Below are 23250 nucleotides of genomic sequence, written 5' to 3'. Positions count from 1 at the left end.
AGCATCTCAGCAGGGTTTTGCTCCTTTGTGGTTGTCCAGGGACACAACAGGGCTCTGCCCTCCACACCATTACGGATTAATACAAAGAGCTCAATCTCTGACATGGAAAATATTTGCTTGGGGTGACACTGGGAGAGTTTTGCTCGTGTGCCTGCCCTTCCTTTAATGGAGAAGTGATAAACCCTTTCAGTGAAGGGCTTTTGGCTCAGTAATTCACTCACCTGCCTGGTCTCCTGGGAAACCAGTGTGTACAGACAAGTGGTCCATGCATCCAGGTGGCAGGGGAAGGAGCAGACTGAAGAGGTACGGAAATCTTTACATCCCTACAAAATGGCTATCAATGACATGCATGCAGATTCATGCAAATATTCTCAGCACTGCTGATATTTAAATGCATCCAACCAGCTGCCTGAACTCATAATAAATGGAGGGGTGGAGCAACACACCCAAAAGCAATAATCCTGGGGTTAGTCTGGGTTGAGAGCAATTACTCCCCAGCACCGTGAACCACTGCATTGGGTGGAAAGTGGAGCACAAGGGGAAATATTGCTGAAAGATGCAGCTGAAATGAGCTGCAAGCATTGTGGTGGGGAGTCCCATCTGCCTCTGGCTTGTGAACGTGGAGCATCATAAAGTACATAATGAAGCAACAGAAAGGCAAAAGAAGCTTCATCTTTGCAACTGTGTGACCTACAAAGGGGGGGGGGAACCACACCGCTGTGGGCAGTGCAGGTGTAGGAGGAACAGGAAAAAGGGGAGCTGGCCTGTAGAAGGGGGGTTTGAAGAGTGTTAGCTGGGTGACCGATGGAGGAAAATCCTGTTAAGGGCAGCAGGGCTCCTTCTGGGTTAAAGTCAACCAGATCTAAACGCCAGGCGCGCCCTTAATTTAAAGAAGGGCGGGATGGAGGCGAGCTGGGGGCTGCGTTCTCCTTCCTCTGGCCGCGCCGTGCCACCGGGGCCCCGCAGCTGGGGGGGGCCCGCAGCTGCCCGGGGGTCCCAGGCTCCTCGGGGGTCCCGCTGCCGCCCGGAGCTCGTCCCAGCTCCGCGCTCGCTCCGTTCCCGACACCGAAAGCGGAACAGCCCCAGCGCCTCCGCCCAGCGCCCGCCGCCATGGCGGCAGCCGAGGAGCTCCGGGAGGAAGCGATTTGCTCCATTTGCCTGGATTTTTTCTGCGCTCCGGTGATGCTGGACTGCGGGCACAACTTCTGCCGAGCCTGCATCTCCCTGTGCTGGGCCCGGGCCGCGGCCCGCTCCTGCCCCCAGTGCCGGGAGACCTTCCCCGGCAGCAGCCTCCGGCCCAACCGCCCGCTGGGCAACATCGCCGAGCGGCTGAAGCGGCTGGGCCAGCCCGGGGGGGCCGAGGTGAGGCTGCCGGGACCCTGCCGCACCTTCCCGGGCCGCTTCCCCGCGCGGCTGAGGCGGGGCCGCCTGCCCGGTGCAGGCCCCGGGGGGGGGGGGCCCGGTGCAGGCCCCGGGGGGGGGGGGCCCGGTGCAGGCCCCGGGGGGGGGGGGGCCCGGTGCAGGCCCCGGGGGGGGGGGGGCCCGGTGCAGGCCCCGGGGGGGGGGGGGCCCGGTGCAGGCCCGGGGGGGGGGCCCTGTGCAGGCCCCTGGGCTCTTCCTCGGGCACTCTGGTGGCTCGCGAGGGCGGACGGACAGACGGACTCTGCGTGCAGGCCCCACGCCGCGTAGCTTTTCACGTCCGGCTGCTCACAGCTTTTTGAGGCGTTCTTTGCAAACGCAGTGTGTTCAGATACCTGTGGGAAAGCTTTCCAGTCTGTGGTTTGCAAAAGCCCACACTGTGCAAGGAGTCAGTGCTGTAGCTGCACCCACTATGCTCTTGTTTGTTTTTAATCAATGTCTTCCTGTTGCTGCAGTTTCCCTTTTCCATGCTTTGTGGTTTGACACAGCATTTATCAAGTTTTCATACGGGTAATGGGAGTCTGTCCTCAGTATTGTGTTGTGCAGTTTACATATATGACATTATAATTTCCTGTCCTGGTGGCCCCTCCAGTGTCCCTCAGCATGCTGCTGTCTGCCAGACCAGGGTGGTGATAGTGAGTGTAATCAGTCTTTAACATTATTTTGATTTTTGGCATCTGACTCCATAGGGATTCTATCCACACAGGTGGGTTGTGGTTCCATTCCAGCTGCCAGTGCTGAGCTCCTACCATCACTTGCACCGGTCCCCCCAGTCGCTGGTTTTGAGGGCACACACCCTCCCAGACACAGTGGCTGGCATTCAGGACCCCCACCTGCTCCAGCAGCTCTGTGGGACCCCACGGACTCCAGGAATTGAGACCACAGCCCTGGAGTGCCCGCACCCCTGTTTGGCTGCATTAGCTGCCACCAAATCCACTCACGCTGGTCCCCCTAGTAACTGGCGCTTTGTCCTTGCAGCGCTCACGCTGATGGGATGCAGAGAGATCATGCAAAAAGATAGCTACAAAGGATTTAATGAGAAAGTAGGACAGATGCGGTGGCCAGGTGCAGGGCTGGGTCAGACAAGCGCACTGACCAGCTCTGTTTTACTCGTGACCAGTCCCTTTTATACCCCTTTCTGTCTGTTCCTCCCCAATCCTCTTCCCCTGCATGTTCCCTCATCCCTTTTCGCAGTCACACCGACCCCTGTGAGCATCCTGGACCCACAGATCCAGAGGCTGACTCTGTGCCAGAGGCTGCTTATGTCCAACCCACGGAACAGACTATTTTATGGACACAAAGCATACATGTGGGTGGTGGGGAGCTCCTAAAGGTTGCCTCTTCTTCCAGGAGCAAATACAGTCGCAGCTGGAGAGCCTCCAGAGAGAGAAGGGAGAACTGGAGAAATGGGAAAGGAAGGAGCAACGGATCTGCCAGTATTATCTGGTAGGCTCATGGTGCTACTGGGAAGAAGCTCATTTGGGGAGGGTGAAGAAAGGTTAATTCTTGGCCTTCAGAGTTGGGAGATTGAATCGTTGTGTCCAGCTTTTGGTGCATAATAAACACCCTGGGAATCACAGTCATGCTCCATACCAGAACGTAAAAGCTGTGGATGCTTTTAATTGCTGCCTGTCCCTTTCCATGGTCCCATCCTCCCTTGAGAGGATTGTTTCTGCTCATAAAGGAAAAAGTGAAGGTGGAGAGGCAGAGGATTGTGCCTGAATTTAAGCAACTGCAACAGTACCTGGAGGAACAGGAGTGCCTGCTGCTGGCTCGGCTGGGAGAGCTGGAGAAGCAGATTAAAACAAGATTGAAAGAAAATGCTGCTAAATTCTCCAAGAAGATTATTTATCTGGATGACCTGATCAAGGAGAAGGAGAGTCAGCTGTCAGGACACGAGTCCCTGCAGGTGAGGTCCGCTGAAACACCAGCACTGTCTTGTCAAACAGCATGTAAGGCACTGGCAAATTGGAAACGCATGATGGGCTAACCTTACCTTGATTATCTTACTTATTAATCTTACCTTGCTGGTGTGTCTGTTCACTGTGTAAGGGGAATGTGTGTGCAGGATAAGTAGCACACTGAGCTGCTTCTCTCTTTCTCCCATCTAGGACGCTGGTGACATTTTGAGCAGGTATGTGTTGCTTTCTCCTTTACATCACACTGCTGCTTTGGAGTTGCAAAGATTCCTGCCCCAGAACAAAGCTGGATACCTCAAATACCAGGGATGCCCCATTGATGTTTATATTTAAGTTTTCCAGAGGCTGATGAACCATTATGACGATACCAAGAAAGTCTATCCCTGGGGAAAGATTCAAGGAGGACATTTCATTTCCAAGGTCTCCAGTTGCAAGCCTAGTTAGCTTCTCTATGAGCGATGTGTAGCAGCACTAAGGCATAGAGACCAGGGCGTTAGTGCCCTTGGCTTGGGGCTTCAGCACTTGGTTGTGATGCAAGTTTGGCCTGAAGGGACAGGGTGACTGGGGGCACCAGGACCATCAGTCCTAATAGAAATTTAATTAGCAATTAGACCATCAGGACAGAGTAGTGACCTAGCCAATGAGACTTGCTGTTTCTCTTCTCATTGATGCTTTTTTTTTTTTTTTTTTTTTTTTTTTTTTTAAAAAGGGGTGGGGATGGGCAGTGGGTGGAGGGATGAACTTTCTGGAGGGTGTTGAGTCAGCTGGAAAGTGGCCTCTAGCAAGTGGCACTACCAGGAGATTGAGTTAAAGGAGGAATATAAATGCTGTGGCTTGTGCAACTCCAGGTGTGAGGCGGCAAAACTCCAGCAAAAGGAGAGGATGAACCATGAGCTGAAGGAGCCCAGTGTCTGCTCAGAAAAAGCTCCCACGCTAGAGGAGATAGCAAGAAAACCCCAAGGTACAAAGGAGCGATCTCTGAGGAGAACAGTGAAGCATCCCAGGGGTGGAAAGAAGGGGGTAGTCAATGCCCTGCAAAAGGGAGAAAATGCTGAATATCTTTGTGCAGCATGTTTTGCCCTGGGGACGCAGTGGAGAGGTGTGACAGCTAAAGTGGGAGGGTGTTCTGACCCCACCCCGCCCCGTGCCTTGATCTCCCTTTACTTTTATTTTTCCCCAAAAGAATAGTCAACATTAGTGTTGATTCACATCATCAGCTGTGGAGCCCACTAATACATTGCTGTGCATGTGAACCTGTTTCAACACCCTTTGGTGCAACACCTGACTTGGATGCTGCCACAGCTCTTTCTGCTGTAGATCTGTGCTCCAGACCTGCTCCACGGTTGGAAGTGGGTCAGGGATGTGAACAAGCCCCAGATGTCCTCATATGCCTGAATGATTCTCAGCTCTTGCTCTCCTAATGAGGAGGCTCATCCCCAAAGAATTGAGATGACTATCAGGCAGAGCCTGGCATCGTGCAGAGTAATTTAGGCTGGAAAGGACCCCTGGAGGTCACGTAGTCCAAACCTCTGCTCAGAGCAGGTACCGCTAGGTGGGATTGCTCTGTGTTTTTTCCAGTTGAGTTCTGAATATCTCTGAAGATGAAGATCCTACAACTCCTCAAACTGTCTTGGTGACCCTCTAGATGTGCTGCAGTCCATCTTGTGCTAGGTAGCCCCAAATTCTTTTTTGCTCCTGCTGCTTTAGGTTTCTTCCTTCCTGCTTCAACTGGAGAAGCTGGCAGGCGCAGCAAGCAGCGTGTGCACTGGGGAAGGAAGGGTGCAGTATCTCTGCCCACCAGCTCCCTTGAGCTCCCTGGAGCTGGTCTCCACAAACCACCTCTCGGTGTTGGTGGTGTTATCTAGATGTCAGAGGTGACCTCTGGGCTCCATCTCTCTTTCAGATGCTTTGACAACTGGCACAGGGGAGGGAATGGAGGAATCACAGGAACCGTACACAAAAGGTGAGTTCTGCTGGGGAGCCTCCTCCAATTAGCTCTCTTTGTTAGGGATGCAACACGTGTTTTGGGGGACAGTGAATCTTCACATGCCTTGGCTCAGGGCACAGAGCGGCTCCCCGTTTTGAGCTAGGCACGTTCTGGAAGAGAAGTATTGCCAGGTTTCCTCCCAAGCCAGGATCAAACATGGACCCAGCGTGGTGAAGTCCTTCCCAGGACTGATGTCTACCCCCTCATTCTTTGACCGTCTCTTCTCTTGCAGTGAACGTGACTCTGGATCCAGACACAGCTCAGCCTCGGCTTGTCTTGTCAGAAGATCAGAGAAGTGTGATGCAGGGAGCCACACAGCAGAGCCGGCTTGACAACCCAGAGCGATTTGACCCGTGGCCTTGTGTGCTGGGCTGTGAGGGATTTGACTCGGGGCGACCATGCTGGGAGGTGGAGGTGGGCTATGGGTCATGCTGGGCTGTGGGTGTGGCCCTGGAGTCTGTGAAGAGAAAGGGACAGATTGACATGAGCCCCGTCGGGGGGATCTGGGCAGTGGGGCGGTATAAGGAGAAGTTCCAGGCTCTCACTTCCCCATCTCCCACCCCTGTCCTCCCCAGCACGGTCCCCCGGAGGGTGCGGGTCTGTCTGGACCTTGCAGGGGGGCAGGTGATGTTTGTCAACGTTGACAGCGAGGCTGTGATTTTCACTTTCTCGCGAGCCATGTTTGCGGGGGAGCGAATCCACCCCTGGTTCTGGGTGGGTAAGGGGTCTCAGCTCAAACTGTGTCCTGAGACCTGAGTAGGTATGTCCCTCCAAGGAGGCTGTGCTGTGGCCACCCTGCCCTCCTGCATCCCCATCTAGCTAGTCCTTGGGGACTGCCATCTGCTTACAGATCTTCTGCCATCTCCATCTACAAACCTGCCATGAGCCTCAGAGGCTGTCGCATTCTTGTCTGCCTGCCCGCAAGGAGTAGGAATTGCCTCACTGGGAGCAGAGATCCGTGGGCTTCCCCAGTTTGGTCCTACCACAGTGGAAGAGGCTTAGAGCAGGGCTCTGGGTGAAGAATGGCCATTTCTGGGGACATACTTTATTTACAGGAGCCATGAGGGGGATTGAGGGGTGTAGCAGTGGCATTGGAGTGCCTAGCGGTGGTATATTTTTACTTGAGGAAATAGGCAGATGGGTAAGGAGGATGAAACCTTGCTCAGCAGCCCACCTGGCCATGGGGCAATGCTCTGTAGCCCTGAAGCCTGGGCAGCCTCCAGTCCCAGTGGTTGGCCTGATTTGATTCCTGTGTTAGCTCAAGAAAACACAAGTAAATACTCATCTTTTTGGGAGGTGCTAGCAGGATTTACCTCCCCAAATAATTTTGTGGGTGGAATTATAATCGCTGCTTTTTAACAAATCAGTGTACCCAATAATTCTTCAGTGTTCAACTATTCAGTTTGTTTCTCTGGTTGTGATGAGGGTCTTGGAAAGAAAATTTAGAGGTTTAGATCTTCTCCAGCCAAAGAACTAATATCAGGAATTTCCTGAAGTTTAGGAAGAGGCTGTAGGATTTGCTGGTTTGAGACTTGCTGATTTGTAGAACTGCCAGGACCTCTGGCATTGCATGCTAGAAGTGAAAAATATGAATAACCAAAATTATATAAATAACCGAAGTTCAACTGCTGGTCAAACAAATGTGAGGCTAAATCCCATCCCACAAGATCTTGCTGACACATTGGCTCCATCTACTTCTGTTGAAAAAGCTGACCTGTGAAAGGGAGGTTGGGGGCTGGAGCGGAGGGGAGGGATTCAAAGAACGGTGAAGAGAAACAATGCTACAAACACAAACTCTGCCTAGGATGCTTAATACAACCTCTGGAAAGGGGGGGGGGTTATGAAAAAGCATCTGTGAAAGTCATAGGTTTCTCAAGGGTGAAGCCCACCCCTTTTCCTTGCTCTGCAGCGAGAAGCCCATGGTGATCTGCTGGGTTTGGCTGTGGTGCTGCTGCAGGGTTTTATTCCAGCTCTTCCCAGACACAAACCCAGCTGCCTTCCTGCTCTGGCTGTGGGATCTCACCTTCCTCCCAGTGTGCTTGTGGAAATGCAGAGCCATGGCCCTGGCCAGGGGTGTTGCTTTAAGGGGTTTTGGGAGATACCCAATTTATCGTTATAAGTCCGGTCATGTTTAGTGTACTGAACTATCACGATTACGGATGCACAAATAACGCAGGCACCTTCCATCTCATTGCATTGCGTGAACTACCACAGCCTCACTTAAAGTGTCTGGTCACGTTCAATGAGAACTATCATGGCTAGACCAATGAATTTAGGCAATTTATTAAAGTAACAGACACACAGGTTCTTTGGATTATGGGTGATAAATTCACTGTCTGCAAAGCACGTGCAAATACCAAAAGCATGAATAACACAGATGCATCAAAAGATATAAAATGACTCTATCTAGAGGTTTCTAAGTTTCCCGCAGAGGCACTTGGTATAACCAAGTGTTCAAATCTTACCCAAAGGTGTCCTGATGGGGGGGAAGAGAGGCTCAGCCTGTCGACTGATCCCAGAAGTCAGAGTGGTACACAGTGGTATCTTCCCTAACATCCCCTCTCTCTTAGGCTAATTTATACTATTTTTTACCTTTCAGGTGGAGCTTGAGTGACTCTAGTCATACATACTTTTCTTATGATTGGTGTAAAACTTTCTCGCTTCGCTTTAAAGGTATAGGCTAGGAAAAATTCAAAGCACAAGCTCAATGAGGAGTGGTTGCACCTTAGAGGTAGGTAGGTTTTGGGTGGAGGTGTGTTTTGGTATTATAATGATACTATAATGAGCAAAATTTACCAAAGGACAGCATTTTGTCAAAAACATGACAGACTCTTGGCCCAGGGTCTCATATTATACCCTTTCCTATTGTGGTCCATTCATCCATCATTTGCCCAGGTTCTTGCAGTGTTCCATTATACTGCACTCTGTTCCTTTGGTAAGTACATCTACAATAAATCATTTGCCATATTCTGGCATGGTCAGGACTATACAGGGACCGAAAGCAGCAGCAATAAGGCCCTTTCCACTTTTCAACGAGTGCTTCATCTTTTCCATGTCCGTAGATGGACCAAGTCTCTAGGCTTGAAGGAGTGTACTGGGGAATCCAAGGGCTCAGGAGCTGCCCCAGCTGGGGAGAATGCTTCACAGCAGTCCCATCTGGGGTGCCACACAGAGCCTGGCTGCGGTGTCTCCACACCGCTCCACCCTCCGGGCAGTTCCTCCTAGAGCCAACACACCAAGTTCCCCCGGTGTTGCCGACATCTAAGGTTGCAGGCCTAGGGAACTTCCGTGGAATGGATTCCTTGCATGCCAGCCGCACTCCACCCTGGAAGCTTCTTCAGTGCTGTGCCTTTCCTAAAATTGTGAATCTAAGTTTAATTTCTAAGTCACCTCCAGCAATTATTCTACAAGGGGTAAGCTCTCCCTCCTCCTGCATGGGCATAGCATCAGCTTTGGCACCGGGAGATGAGGATGTGCTGGCGCCAAGGTGTGGGCAGCTGCTTGGAGACCTTGTCCGTTCCTACCAGGATTTGCCCCTCTTCTGAGCTCCGTCAGGAGCACAAGTTTTGGGATTGGCTCCTTGGGTGGTCGTCTGGGTTGCTTTGCTGGATTGCTGGTCCCACAGATGTGCAAAGCCCAGGTGCAACGGGATGTCACCTGTCCCCGTACAGTGAGAGAGATTGGTGAGCCCATCCCGTAGTGCCAGGGCAGGATATCTTTGCCTAACCTGGTGCTGCAGTTCGTTCCAGCTACTGGAGTAGACCAGGGAGACTAATGCTGTTGCCTGTCCCCAGCTGCCACCGCAAAGGTGACAACTGAGTTGTCACTAAGAGGGGCCAACCAGCAATGTGGCTGGAGAAGATGAAATCTAGGCAGGACCCAGGCAATGGTCCCCTTTGCCTATGTTCACCTCTTCTCCGAAGAGCAGGAGTTAGCAGGAGAGGACAAAGCAAGGCCCCTGGGAGTGGGGACCCCCACACACACCCCTTTTGCAGGTCTAGCATGTCCTTTGAACATCATTTCCCCCAAATGCCAGTTCTCAGGAGCAGATCTACGTCTGGAAGGCATGTTCCCTGAGGAGTGGCTGAGGACTCTGGGTTTGTCTCTTTTTGGAGAAAAGGAGGCTGAGGGACAGCCCCATTGCTCTCTGCAGCTTCCTGAGGAGGGGCCGTGGAGAGGGAGGTGCTGATCCCTTCTCCCTCCAATCCAGGGATAGGACACGTGGGAATGGTTCAAAGCTGCACTGGGGGAGGTTCAGGCTTGATGTTAGGAAGCATTGCTTGACCAAGAGGGTGTTCAAATACTGGAACAGGCTTCCTTGAGAAGTGGTTGATGCCCCATGCCTGTCAGTGTTTGAGAGGCATTTGGACAATGTTCTTAATAACAAGTTTTAACTTTTGGTCAGCCCTGAAGGGGTCAGGCAGTTGGACTAGATGATCGTTGTAGGTCCCTTCCACCTGAACTAGTCTATTCTATGTCAGGAGAAGGAGGCCTTGATGCAGGCAGATCAGAGAACTGCAGACCTGTGGGAACTGGCTTGCCTGTGGGCTTCAGACACTTCTCAATTTCTTGCTTACCTTCCTTGGCTGTCCCTATAGCTTTTACTAGTGCTCTGCTGTAAGAAATGTGCTTAATGCACATGTCAGTGAGAACTGGAAATAAGGCAAGGAGAGGCTTTGGATGTATGGGAAAGATAAGTGTTATCATGAGCTCCAGCATCCATCTATGTTTGGGTGTGGTTTTTTTTTTAACTTAATCATTAAGCTTAATTGAAAAAAGCCAAAGACACTACTCCACCACCTTTTAAGGAGTTTGAACTTGCTGTATTTTTCATGGCCTTGTACAGAGCAGCTCTGCAGTGCCCCAGCACTCAATGCCACTTCTCTGCCCTGGGGCCACCTGGCACCAAGCTCCTCCATGCAACAAGTCTTTGTGCTTCCTGTTGTCTCTGCAGTCCTAGCTGTGGGGTGGAAGGGATGAAGGAGACTCTTTGGTGGCATCCATCTCCAAGACCTGCCAGTCCTCCTGCTTGGTGGCCAGAGGAATCATGCAAGGAGAAGCCAGCAGGACGCAGGACCCTCCCAGTTCTCACCACCAAGATCCAAGATGATGGTGTTCGCCTCTCCAGTCTCCCTGCCCCTGCCACCCACGCTCCTTCCATGTCAGGGGCACACCTTGAGCCATGAGTCCATCCCCACCCAGAGCCATGGGCGTAGCCTCTCCCTGGGATGTGAAGCCAGGCAGAAAGCAAAGATCAGGGCTTTGTTTTCAGCATCAGCAAATGCCACCTGCCTGTCTGTAAAGTCCAGGCAGACCTGGATGGCCCTGGGGAGGCAGACAAGGCGCAGGGGGGTCCAGTCAGGGTCGGTGAAAGCATGGTATTGTCCAAACCACTGCCCCACGGCCCAGATCCCCTCCTGGGGGGTAAAACTGAGGACTCCCTTCCTCCTGACAGACTCCTGGGCCACCCCTACAGCCCACCAGTCCCCTGCCTTGGCCACTTCCACCTCCCAGCAGTGCCTCCCCATGGTGAAGCCCTGGCTGCCCAGCACACATGGCTCTGTGTCAAACCGCTCTGGGTTGTTGGGCAGCGATGTCCACTCGTCCCCCCGTCCCACAACTCTCTGGTCGCCAGCCAGGATGAGGAAGGGGTTGGCGGTGTCTGGGTCCAGGGTCACGTCGGCTGGGGACAGAGGAGGAGAAGCTGCTCAGGACAGGCAGCTCCAGGGGTGCGCTGGAGCTGCATCCACCCTGGCAAGAGAAGGGACAGGGTGATTTCCTTTCCCCTGCCCAGAGATGTCCAGCGTGGGGTGGGAAACCCCTTTGTGCTGGACTGCCCCAGCCTCAATGCTGCCCTGATCCTGCTTCTGATTGAGGAGCTTCCATGTGATCCCTGGCCAAGGAGACCCCAGTTTCCTGGAGGAGGGTGCACCTGAGTGGATGGGTGCACATCTGCTGTGCAGACACCTGGACCTGAGCGTGGGAGTCTCTAGTGCTGCAAGAGTGAAACAGGCACATCTGGGCACAAACCAGTGCAACAGATATTACCCCAAGACCCAAAATTCCTATTTCTTTCTGTGGGCAATGGAAGGAGCCAAGCGTGGCAGCTCAAGTGTCTTTGGTGTCAGTGGTGGGTCTACAGCACGAGGAATTCAGCTGGGGGTGTTGCACCCACCAAGTCTCAACCCCATGACAAGCCCAGGCGGGGACAAACCCCAGGTGCTTTGACGCTAAATAGCTCTTCCACAGCAGAAGCAGGATGCATTTTTCTCCTCAACAGAGGGTGGTTCCCCCTCCTCTTCCATTCTAAAAACTCACCTCTTCCACTCATCTCCTCCACCTCATTGGCCAGGGTCTCCCTCTCTTCTCTCTCCATCCTGGATACCAGCATGTCTGCAGACAATCAACAGGAGGGGAGGCAGGATTCCCTGTCAAAAGTGGAAATTGCAAGACTCAGAGACCACCTAAAGATGATAAAGAAGCAGAAGGAACGATGGAAAAGTCACAACATGGCTGTCTAAAAAGACAGCCAGCACTAACCTGTGGGCTGACTCCAGGAAAGGAGGTTTTGGATGGTTTTGAAGGTCTTCAGTCTGCTCTCCACTCCCCTGACCTCCTCATTAGCTCATGGCTGGACTGGGCTTGCACAGCATTTCCAGCTTGTTCAAGTGAGCAGATCAAAGTCCAGAGGGGCTGGATGGCCTGGAGAGCACAGCTGGGAGTCCAGCACCTTCGCCTCTCTGTGGGGGACCACACCACTGGAGCTTCCACCTCCCCTCCTCTCAGCGACTGCCTCCCATGCCCTGACGCTACTGGCGGGCGTGTGACCTCATCTAACACTTGAACTTGGGAGTTCCCAGCTGACGTTCCTGCAATACCCCCATCCTGTTTGCATCACAGGACCTGCCGCATCTCCCCTCCCTTCGACCAGCTGCGGGTGGGTGATAAGAGCCTGCTGCACCACTGGAAGAGGCCGTATCTTCCTGCAGCAGGACGCTCAGAGCCCTCCTGGGTTCAGCGGCACGACGTGCACCTCCAGCCCAGTGGGATGTCACTTGAGGACACTAGCCACAGACCAGTGGCTATACTCTGGGTGTCCATGCTGTGTATTGTGATGAGGGAAGAGATCTGGCTCCTTACAGGTGCTGCTTGCCCAGATTTGTCATGCTGCCAGTGGGTTTCAGGGTGATGTTTGCAGGGCATGTATTGTTGCTTCAATTGCCCAACTGGTAAATGGGGGGCAGCAGGTGTTGGGCTTTGCATGCCACCTGTCTGTTCTCCAGGCAGCTTTTCATGTGCCCAGGGGTGATGGCCTCATCCCGGCTCGTGGGGAACTTGGGAGGTGGCATACACTCTGCTTTGTCACACCACTCTGAAAGCCCCTGGTTGTGCACAAAATAAAGCAGAGTGCAAGGGGACCTGCTGCCAGGGTCACAGCCTGATGCAGGCGAGGGGCTGCCTTCAGCAGCACTGCAGGACCCGCATCACCCACCAGCACAGGCAGCCATGTCCCCTCCTCCTGCGGGGCTGGCAGAGGCAGGTCACTAGCGCAGGCACGCATGCCACACTCTCTGGGTTCATGTGCACATTTGCGGACCCTCAAGCAGCAGCACGGCCCTTCTGTCTGCCTGGTACCCCTGCCAGGACCCCGGGCCCTCTGACCCCCCCACAGGTCCCCTACTCACCAGCTGGTCCAGCTTGATGCTCTATGCAAACACGCAGCACTCGCACACTCATCCCACAGGCTTCCCAGACTCGTGGGCCCCCCAGACACCAGCGTGGACCCTCCGCCTGTGTGATACCCATGCCTGGACCTGGAGAGTCTGACTCACCAGCCAGCCCAAGCACCCTGACTGGCTCTGTTCTACCCATGACCGGGCCCTTTTATATCCCTTTCTGCCTGTCCTCCTTGTCCTCCCTGATTCCCTTCCACTGCACATGCATTTAGTCGTTCACATACTTCCACTGACACCCCCCCTCCTAGTATCCTTACAGTCACAAAAGCCAGGCTGGCCCTCCCTGAAGAGATGCCTGCACATTTGTGATAGCCCAGTGATTAGCATGAGTGATGAGGTTGGTTTATTATACTTATCTCTGTTATCACTTGTTGGCCAGCTCTGTGTCTCTGTACATTTAATTTATCGCCTCCTTCTTTTCCTTGTACCTTTTGGCGAGGTCCCTGATCAGGTCCCTTTCCCCAGGCAGATGCTTTCACCTCCTGCGTGCCCCCATGCTCCTGGCTGGGGACGGGAGGATGCCAGACCCAGCTGGGCTGAGCACCCAGTGGGGTTGCCTTTGCGACACATCCCAGGGCAGCAGCTTTCCCTGAACAAACCATCCTCAATGGTCTCGCCCCTTGGCGAGGCGGCAGGGGGGTGCTTTTAAGCAATTTTTAAGCTGGTGCTCGGCTTTGCTCCCAGCCCTGCGCTGCCTCTGGGTGTGAATCCTGGCTCCATCACCTCCCTCCTTCCCACTGCTGCCTCCGGGCTCTTCCCGGGGGATGTGCAAATCGCTGCCAGCATCCATCCCCTCCCAGATCCGGGGAGATCTGTGGGAGGAGGCTGCAATACGCAGCCGTGGAGGGTGTCTGTGGCAGGGAGGTGCCTGTGGACATCGCTGGCAGAGCATTTCAGAGGAAAAGCATTGCCAGGAAAACCCCAAATCACTCAGCAACTTTCATTTTTGAGCGGAAGCAGCGCAGGAGGAAATGGGTAGCAGACTGGAACACAGAGTGAGGTTTTTGTTTGGTTTTCGTACAGGGAGGTGCTTAGCTCGGATCGCGGTGACCCCTCTGGATGCATCGGGGGACAGACGAGCAGCTCCCGCCCCAGCCCAGACCCCATGAAAGAGCTTGAGGCCTCCAGGTACGCAGCATCTCTCAGAAAGCTGCAGATTGAAATAGCTTTCTGCCATCTGCCAAAATTGGTCATGGTTTTCACTTCTCGTACAAAGCGGGGAGTAAGTCCATGAGTGATAAGAGGGTTCAGGGGGGTTCAGAGCAGGGCCAGGTCCCATCTTGGCTGAGTGTTGAATTAGTGTTTTGGTTATTTTGCTTTCCCTGTTCTGAGACCTCCTCCTGCCCTTGGTGCAGTGGCAGGGGATGCACTACCGAGTCCCAGATTTGTCCCAGAATAGTGCGCAGCCCCAGTTCCATGTGCCTTTGGTCTGGGTTTCTCCTTCTCATCCTGCACCTTTCCATCTCTTTTTTAGGGCTGGGTAAGAAACGCAAGGGCTCCATATTAAAACAGCTGCCACTTTTTCATGGAATTAGAGGAGATGTTGCAGCTCGTCCTTTGTTTCCCCATGGGAAATTCCTACAACTTTTTAGTTGTTGGGTACTTGATATGTAAAGCACCACACAAAGTCAGGCTGATGATGGAAAATCGATTTCAACTTTTGGCATCTGAGGGTCTTACCTAGACACTAGAAAAAAGGGCTGCAATCAGCAATAAACCCCTTTAAAAGTGAATTCTGCCTTTGTTTTGTATTCCCTTGTTTCTCCTCCCTTTTGCCCTTTCCCTCTCCTTCCCCGTCTCCAGGTTGTGCAGCAGTGAAGAGGATGCTCTCCGGTTTGCACCTGCACTGCTCTCTGCCGGCTTTTATCATTTATGATTTAGTTTTCCAAGTTCACAAGCTGCAGTCAGGTAGGGATCCCCCTGGTTCTTGCTGATCCCTGTGGCATTGCTTCCAGCCTGAATATCTTCCTGGCTGCCAGCGCAGCTACTCCTTGTGAACAGCAGAGCACAGAGCAGGGTCAGGCCCTTTGCCATAAACCTTGTCCACTTCTGAGAGAGCCAGCATCCCTCTGGAGCCTGGTTTATTCCTCTGGCCATGGCAGCACAGGCATTCACACAATCTTGCTGAACTCAGGTGGAGATTAGATGATGCTGATGAGTTGATTATAGTTTGCTGCCATTTCCCTCCTTGCTTTCCCTGTTCCCAGCACATTCCAAGCATGTCACCACTTTACTGGGCTGTGTCCAGGGTGCGCTGGACCCTTTGCAGAACCAATTCAGTAAAGGGAAAAAACAACAACAACAACAAAAATCTTTTAAAAAATATTCTGGGCTCTTTTTCTGTTAGATTGCTGACCTGAAGCAGCTTCTTCAAGGCAGCCCTGGCAAAAGGATGCAGGACAACAGTTGTCTTGAAAGTTTCCTTGCCAAAAAAAAGTTGATTTTCTTTTGTTTTCCTTCAACAAGAAACCACTTGCTCTGTGAGTTGAGTGGCCAGATTATTAATAAGCCTTTTTTTTTAAATTTCCAAAGATGCCCAGAGCACCTGAAATGTTTTTATTTTCTCTTGTAATAGGTGCGAATAGCTGAGGATATTTGAGTTTTATTTGTACCCAGGTTGTCTGCTTTCTCCAGCCAACCACCCAGAAACCTTCCAGCCACTTCCTTCCTTCTTTATCCTGCTTTCTCCCAACCCTAGGCAGCATGGGCAGCACTTGTCCCTTTGAGAACAAATGATCTTTTAGGGCTTTGAAGAACTTTCACGGTAGTGCAGGACAGGGAAACAGAGGAACAGGCAGTGGCCTGGCCCCAGCCCACTCACTGTGCTGCATGGCAGGGGACCCTCTCCCAACCCTCCCTCAACCCCTCATAGCCCCTGGCGTGATTACGCTCCCAACACGATGGCATGGCCCAGCAACGCACGAACTGTGTGGAGCAGCATCTGCTGGTTTTCTGAGCTCAGTCTCCACAGCAAACTCACAGTTACTTTTCTTCCTTGGGGGGGTTTCTCCCAGCTCCGCTCAATGTGACGGTATCCCCCGGCCCCATCACCGTGCCCATGGGTGAGGACGTGGTGTTGCCCTGCCACTTCTCCCTGGAGCAGCGCGCACAGGACACGGAGGTGATCTGGTTTCGGGAACACTTCTCACCCTTTGTGCATCGCTACAAGGGGGGCCAGGACCAGTACGGGGAGCAGATGCTTCAATACCAAGGGCGCACTGAGCTACTGAAGGATGGCCTCACCAAGGGCAGCGTGGACTTGAAAATATTCCATGTCCAACTGTCTGACAGAGGGAATTACACCTGCTTTGTTCGCCGTGACTCGGATTACGATGAGGCTGTGGTGGAGCTGAAGGTGACAGGTCTGTAGTCCATGTCCCTGGTATCTCTAATTTACTTGCTTGTAGCCAGCGCTCTTTTCCCTGTCCTTCTTCCCAGCAGCAATTTCAGGTGGTTGCTTGGGAAATAGGGTTTTTATTAAGTCCAGTTGTTGAAAATACCGACAATGTCCAGAGAGGTGAAGTTGCTGACTGAGCAGCTGTAAGGAGCTCGTGAGATATGCTACCTACCTCATACATATGGTTTTCTTCATATAAGTGGGTGCAAGAAAAAAATTGGCATTGGGTAATACACTAAGAATGTCTTGGTTTGTGCTTCTATATTTTAATATCCAGGCCTGCAGATTATTTTGCTGCAGTAGTAGCCTCCAGAGCAGATCTTTGAGTTATGTGAAAAAGACGGCAAGAAATGTCCTGACTCCAGGTGACACTTGTCTTAAAAAAACCCCTGGGATTTGTCTATGTCGAAGTTCATTCCTTCTTGTCAGGGAGAGGAACAGCCAGGCCACCTTATTCCCCTGTTATCCAGCGTCCCTCAGGATCACCCAGGAGTCTCTGTTTTCTCGCAGCCAGCGGCTCTGCCCCGCTCATTGTGCTGGAGCGCTACCAGGATGGGGGGATCCAGGTGGCCTGTCGCTCGGCTGGCTGGTACCCACAGCCCCAGGTGCTGTGGCAAGCTCCCCATGGGCAGCATCTCCCACCCCTCTCGGAGAGCGTTACCCAGGACAAGAACGGCCTCTTCGCAGCAGAAAGCAGCATAATTCTCACCAGGGGCGCGAACCAGAAACTCTCCTGCTCGGTCCGACATGCCCTGCACGGCCAAGAACAGGAATCAGCTTTTTACATATCAGGTGAGCAGAGGACGAGGGTGTCACCCTGCTAGCATTCCCAATGGAGCTGCACTCGGAAAGCACCACCGGCAGAAAATCTGGGGTGCATTTTGCAGGCTGTGTGTTCAGTGCATTGAGAGTATTTTGCACACTGCCTGTGCAAACAGCTGTGGCTTTCAGCAGCGCTTATGCAGGTGTGCTGCCAAAATTCACCAGTTCTGTCTTGAAGTGTGGGTCTGGGGGGGGAAAAGACAACCCTCATTGTAGCAGAGTTTCTATAAACACCTGGGTTAAATACAAACATTCGTAACACTGGAACCAAACAAAAAAGGAGAAGCCAACCTGTGCCCTTAGTCTCAGCTGCTGTGAAATCCTGTTCTACTGGTTTGGTATGAGAAAAAAATTGTCGTGTCTCATTTTAGCATCTGCTAATACTGGATATATTTTTATTTTTTCCTTGTCACACAGAAAAGCTCCTTTTTTACTGGAAGATTGATTTGGGGGCAGGGAATATATCAGAACAGAGATGCAATGGTGAACTGGACTAACCATACACAGTATCATGTGCTTTTCAGCTGCATCCTGTTCCTTTTTTACTTTGGGAATGAACAATTCTGGGAGACTTTATTTCCTTGGGGGGGCCCATACCTTTCTCCTGGTGATACTGCTGTGCACTGGAGTGTTGCTGTTGATGCATATTCTGATCCTACGTTGCCTAATGAAGTATAATTTTTTTTTTTTCCAAAGGAGAAGAAAGCATGATTTAACTAGAAATAATTCAGTTGTTAGAAATCCATTTTCCCTTTAAAAATCCCCCACAATGTATGCAGACAAAATGCCATCAGCCTCAGACAAGTGCTCGATTGCCAAAATGGATTTTTGTTTTACATATTATTTTTTGTTGGCTTGTGGAGTACAGTCAGGAGCTGATTTTCACCCTCAGTGGTATTCAGCCCTGCTTGGGATGAGCTTGTATGAAATAGAAATAATCTATGTCCCGTTGCTGCTTGAAGAGTAACCTGATCCCTTTGGGGATTTTATTTTTCAGATCCTTTTTTCCAAAATGCCCATCCTTGGATGACCGCTCTCGGCATCGTCCTGGTTGCTGTGGTCGCTCTCCTTATTATCACTGTTTATCTATTTAGAATTAAAGGTATCATCCTGGTGGAGTGTTTGGGGAAGGGGGCTGGGCAGCTGTCCTATTCAGCCACCTCTGGTTTTGACAGATGAGTGGGCTTGAGCAGTGCCAGTGTCTTGCCTCTGTGTCTTGGACACATGTATGGTGCCAGGCAACTTAAAGACCCAGGGATTTAATTTCTGTCAAGAAAAGAAAGGTTGTTTCTCCAGCAAGATGGCTAAGAAGGAAGTGGGCATTAAAGCAGCGTGAGCCAGCCATTCCTCTGCCCCAGGTGAGGGTGGATTTTGCCCGCAGAAATGGAGCAATAATTTGCCTGGCCCTGCAAAAAACGCCTGGCACATTTGGGGGCCTAGCAGGGCTTCCTTTCCTTCTGAAAGAGTCCTCTGGGGGTAAAAGAGAGGAATAAAGGAAACTGAAATCCTCTGTTTCTTACCAAAAGGAGATGGAGCCAGTGGGTCGTGCAGGCACTGCAGCACTTCCAGACCCCGTGGCCTTTCTGCCTTGCAAGTGGCTGCAACTCCTGCTGTACTCTTTGTAAGGGATGATTTTTTAAAATTATTTACATTTCTTTCTTTCTTTCCTTCATAGGAAAACATGAGAAAAAAATAGGTAAGCTTTACTTTCCATTTTCAAGAAATCGGAGTATTCCCTCAAATGGAAGAATTCATGGGGCAAATTTCTGGGTGACGTGGAGGAGGGAAACAGTTTAGCTAGTGGCTATAGAAAATTGTGAAATTAAATTATGAAATGATGAAATGATGTTGTAATTTTAAGGACAATCATTACAGAACCAAAGAAAGCGTGAACAAATGTACCAAGCTTTGCTTTTCAAAGGGCTCTCAAGGTTCTTCCCAAAGCTGGAGGAAGCTTTCGGGTAGCACATTTCAGGGGCCTCAGCTTTGTCTCAGCACTAAAAAAACACAGGGCAGGATGGTTAGGTAGCACTGAGGGTGAAATTTAACCCCATGCTCCTCCCATGTCAGTGCGAACCTGCCCCTTCACCGCTGCCCTGGAGCTGGAGCCCTTGCTCAGGTCTCCAGCAACGCAGCGCTGGCCTCTGCCCAAGGTGGGTTCAGGGAGGGTGGGCAAGATCTCCAGAAGTCTTGAGAAGAAAGGTCCTGAGGAGCTCCTGGGCTGAAGCTTTTCCATTGTGAGCAATTTCAGCTTCCTCCCTGCCCCAACAAGTGTATCAGGGAAAAAGGAATCGGTTTTGGTGGTGATGCTCTGTTCTGGTTTTGCTTTTCAGCAATGCAAGAGGCAGCACTGCGTAAGTCTTGCTCTCCATCTTCCTGGTGAAATCCTCTGTGAAAACTTCCAGACTTTTTTATTCATCCTCTCATTCTGTCTGAATGTTCTTTTTAGGCAGATACTTTACTTCCCCCTCCTCTGACCCCCTAATAATGTGAAAATTCACTCTGAAAAGTCATTAGGATTTTTTTTCCCTGAGCGGCTGTCAATGCTTTTTAACACTCTTATTTTATTTTAAATAGTAAAATAGTACTGAAAAGTTATTGGTTTTTAGGGGAAGATTACAGAAACCTAAGCTATTGAGAATTTTCTTATAAAGATGTAGATTGTTTGATTACCAAGAAAAAAAGCCCAAAAACACTTGAAGAGGGCATATATTTTTGTTTGTAGCTCATAGAATTGCCAAGAAATAGTCCTTTGACTATTGAAAATGAGCTCTTGCTAAATTGGTGCCATTGCAGGGGGAAATAAGTACAAGTAGCTCACTGGAATCATGAACATCCTTGCAATCAGAGTATAAATCAGAGCATCTGCACCTGTGTGGTCCTTTAGCTGGGGTCTCAGGGAAGGGCCTGTGTCAAATAGTAACTTGTGTGTGGTTTTGTTTGTTGTTCAGGGGACCGTGATGCAGAAATCGGTGAGTCTCCTTCTCTTCCTTACAAAGGATTTTTTTTACAGAGTCTGTATAGGGTGGTGGGTTTTTTGTTTTTTCATTTTCACTTTTCAAGTGTGAAGTGAACCAAAAAGTGGTTGGGAGGTAGGGGGGAAAGGAGAGAGTGAATTTGAGGATCCAAAAATTAAAAATCATTGAAGATGGTGTCTGGGATTGGGGATAGATGACTGCAGTGGTGGTGCAGGCAGGGTGAGAGTGCCCTGCGACAGGTCCCCTTGTAGGTGAGGGACCTCCCAGAGACCTTTTCCTGCTGCAGATTTGAGCAGGACAAGGTCTGCACCATCACCTACAGAGCAGAGCTCTAGGCTGGGGTGGGAGAGGGCTTTGCATTGCCAAGTGTTGGCAGAAACCGCCCTCCTGCATGTGCAGGCGGTTACGGGAAAGGTTATGTCCAAATCAATATCCCAAAACCCATTTGTGCTGATTTATCTTCTTTTTCAGAGCAGCAAGCTGAAGAACTTGGTGAGTATTGTTCTCCTTCCTACATGGGAGACACTTGAGTTGGGCCATTTTGTCATCTGGGTTTTGCACGTATGCCCTGGTTTTGGTTTTCCTTTTGGGAAAGGAAGAGGTAGCAAATACTGAACTAATTTCAGAAACATTATTTTCCTTTGCTTTCTATGTGTTTTTAAGCTATTCCCTGTAATCCTTCTATACTATGAAGAAAATTATTTCAGTTTTCAAAGAAAGTACAAACAGACCATAAATATATGTCTGAATCAGGACAGGCAGCGTGATGATATTTGTAGAAAACAGATGGAGCCCTTTCATGTAGCTAGACATTGAAGTCTGAAGCTACACGCTGTGAGATGACTTTCACAAATATAGCAACAATTCAGAAAATGTGCAACTACACTGGCATATGTGTTCAGATTACCTCTCATCTGTGGTTTGTTTTTTGTTTGTTTGTTTTTTGCTTTTTGTTTTTTAAAGCATGGAGAAGATATGCAGTGCCTATAGAAGAAGGTAATTAAAGTTTGGTCTTTCAGGGTGCTGAATGATCCTCCCTGCTTTAATCTCCCTTCCTAGTAGTTCCCCTCCCGCAGTGATGCTGGTGGGACCAGGGATGCTTCTGCCAACCCTCACTCTACAGGAGGGAGTGTAACACTCAGACCCCTTGTTCGTTTGGTGCATGCCCAAGTTTCATGCAAATCTGGAGAGTCCCGGTCGTCAGTGAGAAGTGCTGGCCACCTTTTAGAAACATGGGGACTTCTTCATCCTGAAGGTCTGCTGACGATCTTCTTCCCTCTCTGCATGATGTCATCTCTCTGCTTCATTTTCTGTTCCTTGCACTAATATTGTTACCTTGTGCAGCTTCCCATGCGAGTCTGCCAGATATTGCTTGCACCCTTTTTCTTCTCCCTTATGCAGCCCCAGCAAAGATCTTTCCTGGGGTGAGCTTTGCCCTGATGTGTTGACGCCATCTCTCCTGCAGTGAAGGTGATTCTGGACCCAGACACAGCCCACTGCGACCTTGTCCTGTCTGATGACTGCAAAAGCGTGAAACGTGAAGACACACGGCAGGACGTGCCCGACAAGCCTGAGAGATTTAACCCGTGGCGCTGCGTGCTGGGCCGTGAAGGCTTCACCTCAGGGAGATACTACTGGGAGGTGGAGGCGGTGGATGGAGGAGGATGGACTGTGGGGGTCTCTCGAGAAGATGTGAAAAGGAAGGGCGAGATAGAGTTCAAACCTGAGGAGGGCATCTGGGCAGTGGGGCAGTGGGCAGGGCGCTTCCAAGCTCTTACGTCCCCTAATCGCACTCTCCTTGAAATCCAGACTCCGAAGCGGATCCGAGTATCTCTGGATTATGAAGAGGGACGGGTGGCATTTTTCAGTATTGATGAGGAGATTCCTATCTTCACATTTCCACTGGCATCATTCGAGGGGATAAGAGTCCACCCTTGGATCTGGCTGGGTCCTGGGACATGGCTCAGAATGTGGCCCTGATGAAAGGGAGGGAGTAAGATAAGGCTTTTTTAGGGGACCTCAGAAGTTCAGACTCACAGAAAGATTTAGGTTGGAAGGAACTTGTGGAGATTTCTGTTGCAGCCACCTGCTCACAGCAGGGCTGACTTCAAAGCTGCCTTAGGTGTCTTTGGACCTTGTTCAGCTGAATTGTGTAGAATCTCCAAGGGTGGAGATCTCATTACCTCTCTGGACCTCTGTGCTGGTGCTGCACTTCCTAAGGGGAAGAATTAACCCTTTATGTTTGGTCAGAATTTCCCTAATTACAACTTGTGACTGTCACCTTTCATCCTCACTCTCTACCTGTTGAACAATACGTCACTGAAAAGACACTCCTGCAACAGGGATCGCTTTTTAAATATACAGAATAAAGTTACTTCAGCAGGATTGTCTGTATGTGTGTCAGCACCAAATGTCTGTGTCTGAGGCATTGTGTCCACCTCCTTTTAGCCTGTGGGGAGTTGCAGGCACTTTTGATAAAATGGTTCACTGCATCCTGCAGGAGACAACAAAGGCATGTCGGTGGGATGGGTCCATGGTTGTGCTTGTCTCCCTGTGCCTGCCTGCAGCACAAGCCCAGGTGACAAGCTCACCTGTGACCTGGAGACATCTAACACTGTGAGATGGATCCCACCTTTGGTCACTCATTCTGGGAGAGGAAAAACTGCTTTTGCTTACAGTGCTGAGGAGCCTGGAGCAGGCTCAGGATGTCCCGTGTGGGCTGAAATGAAGCTGGATAAATCACAAATTTGTATGAAGAAGGGCATCTCATATTGAGGCATGTTTTTTTGCTGTAGTGGAAACTGCCACCTACAGGGGGAGGATAGAAGTATGTGCTTCCGCTGGGGCCAGACATGTTTTTGCACCAGATCCCCCATTCAACTGATGTCCAGCAAGCATGGACCTTCCCAAGGGAAGGAAGGCTTCACCATTACTGATGAATTCATGAGCTTCTCGGAAATGAAAGAGAATGCACTTGTGTGTGTGCCAGGGT

General features: G+C 50.9%; 4 protein-coding genes across 7 annotated transcripts in view; 3 read left to right on the top strand and 1 right to left on the bottom strand.

Moving 5' to 3' along the window:
• The window catches only part of MARCHF2 (membrane associated ring-CH-type finger 2), a 43549-nt gene extending 40683 nt beyond the window's left edge, over window positions 1–2866 (top strand). For all 3 annotated transcript variants that reach the window (XM_075723626.1, XM_075723623.1, XM_075723622.1), the window contains exon 6: window positions 2770–2866. The gene's annotated coding sequence lies outside the window, so the exon portion shown is untranslated. The remainder of the gene's footprint in view (window positions 1–2769) is intronic.
• On the top strand, window positions 1111–7629 carry LOC104029759 (zinc finger protein RFP). The gene is given in 9 exon segments (XM_075723619.1): window positions 1111–1362; window positions 2398–2440; window positions 2443–2462; window positions 2770–2865; window positions 3104–3328; window positions 3531–3553; window positions 4187–4299; window positions 5242–5301; window positions 5558–7629. Coding segments are annotated over 9 exon segments (1356 nt in total). The 3' UTR covers window positions 6082–7629.
• Window positions 7593–12232, bottom strand: LOC142595438 (E3 ubiquitin-protein ligase TRIM7-like). Its single transcript, XM_075723627.1, has 3 exons — window positions 11866–12232; window positions 11644–11753; window positions 7593–11008 (listed from the first exon to the last, which is right to left on the bottom strand). Exons 2-3 carry the CDS (start codon window positions 11714–11716, stop codon window positions 10488–10490), a joined length of 594 nt encoding a protein of 197 aa, XP_075579742.1. The 5' UTR covers window positions 11717–11753; window positions 11866–12232; the 3' UTR covers window positions 7593–10487.
• A 1755-nt stretch (window positions 12233–13987) lies between these two features.
• Window positions 13988–22643, top strand: LOC104029757 (butyrophilin subfamily 1 member A1). Of its 2 annotated transcripts, XM_009481226.2 has the most exons (11): window positions 13988–14189; window positions 14865–14969; window positions 16076–16423; window positions 16969–17250; window positions 18278–18382; window positions 18956–18976; window positions 19614–19634; window positions 20232–20252; window positions 20730–20750; window positions 21222–21254; window positions 21724–22643. In XM_009481226.2, exons 2-11 carry the CDS (start codon window positions 14885–14887, stop codon window positions 22236–22238), a joined length of 1452 nt encoding a protein of 483 aa, XP_009479501.2. In that variant the 5' UTR covers window positions 13988–14189; window positions 14865–14884; the 3' UTR covers window positions 22239–22643. The 2 variants fall into 2 exon arrangements, with proteins under 2 accessions (XP_009479501.2, XP_075579576.1); XM_075723461.1 differs by lacking the exon at window positions 20232–20252.
• The last annotated feature ends 607 nt before the right edge of the window (window positions 22644–23250 follow it).

This window comes from Pelecanus crispus, chromosome 20 (genome assembly GCF_030463565.1).
Source record: "Pelecanus crispus isolate bPelCri1 chromosome 20, bPelCri1.pri, whole genome shotgun sequence".
NCBI classification, from domain to species: Eukaryota; Metazoa; Chordata; class Aves; order Pelecaniformes; family Pelecanidae; genus Pelecanus; species Pelecanus crispus.
Note: the sequence above shows the minus strand (reverse complement) of the source record. Positions and strands in the feature narration are given on the sequence as shown.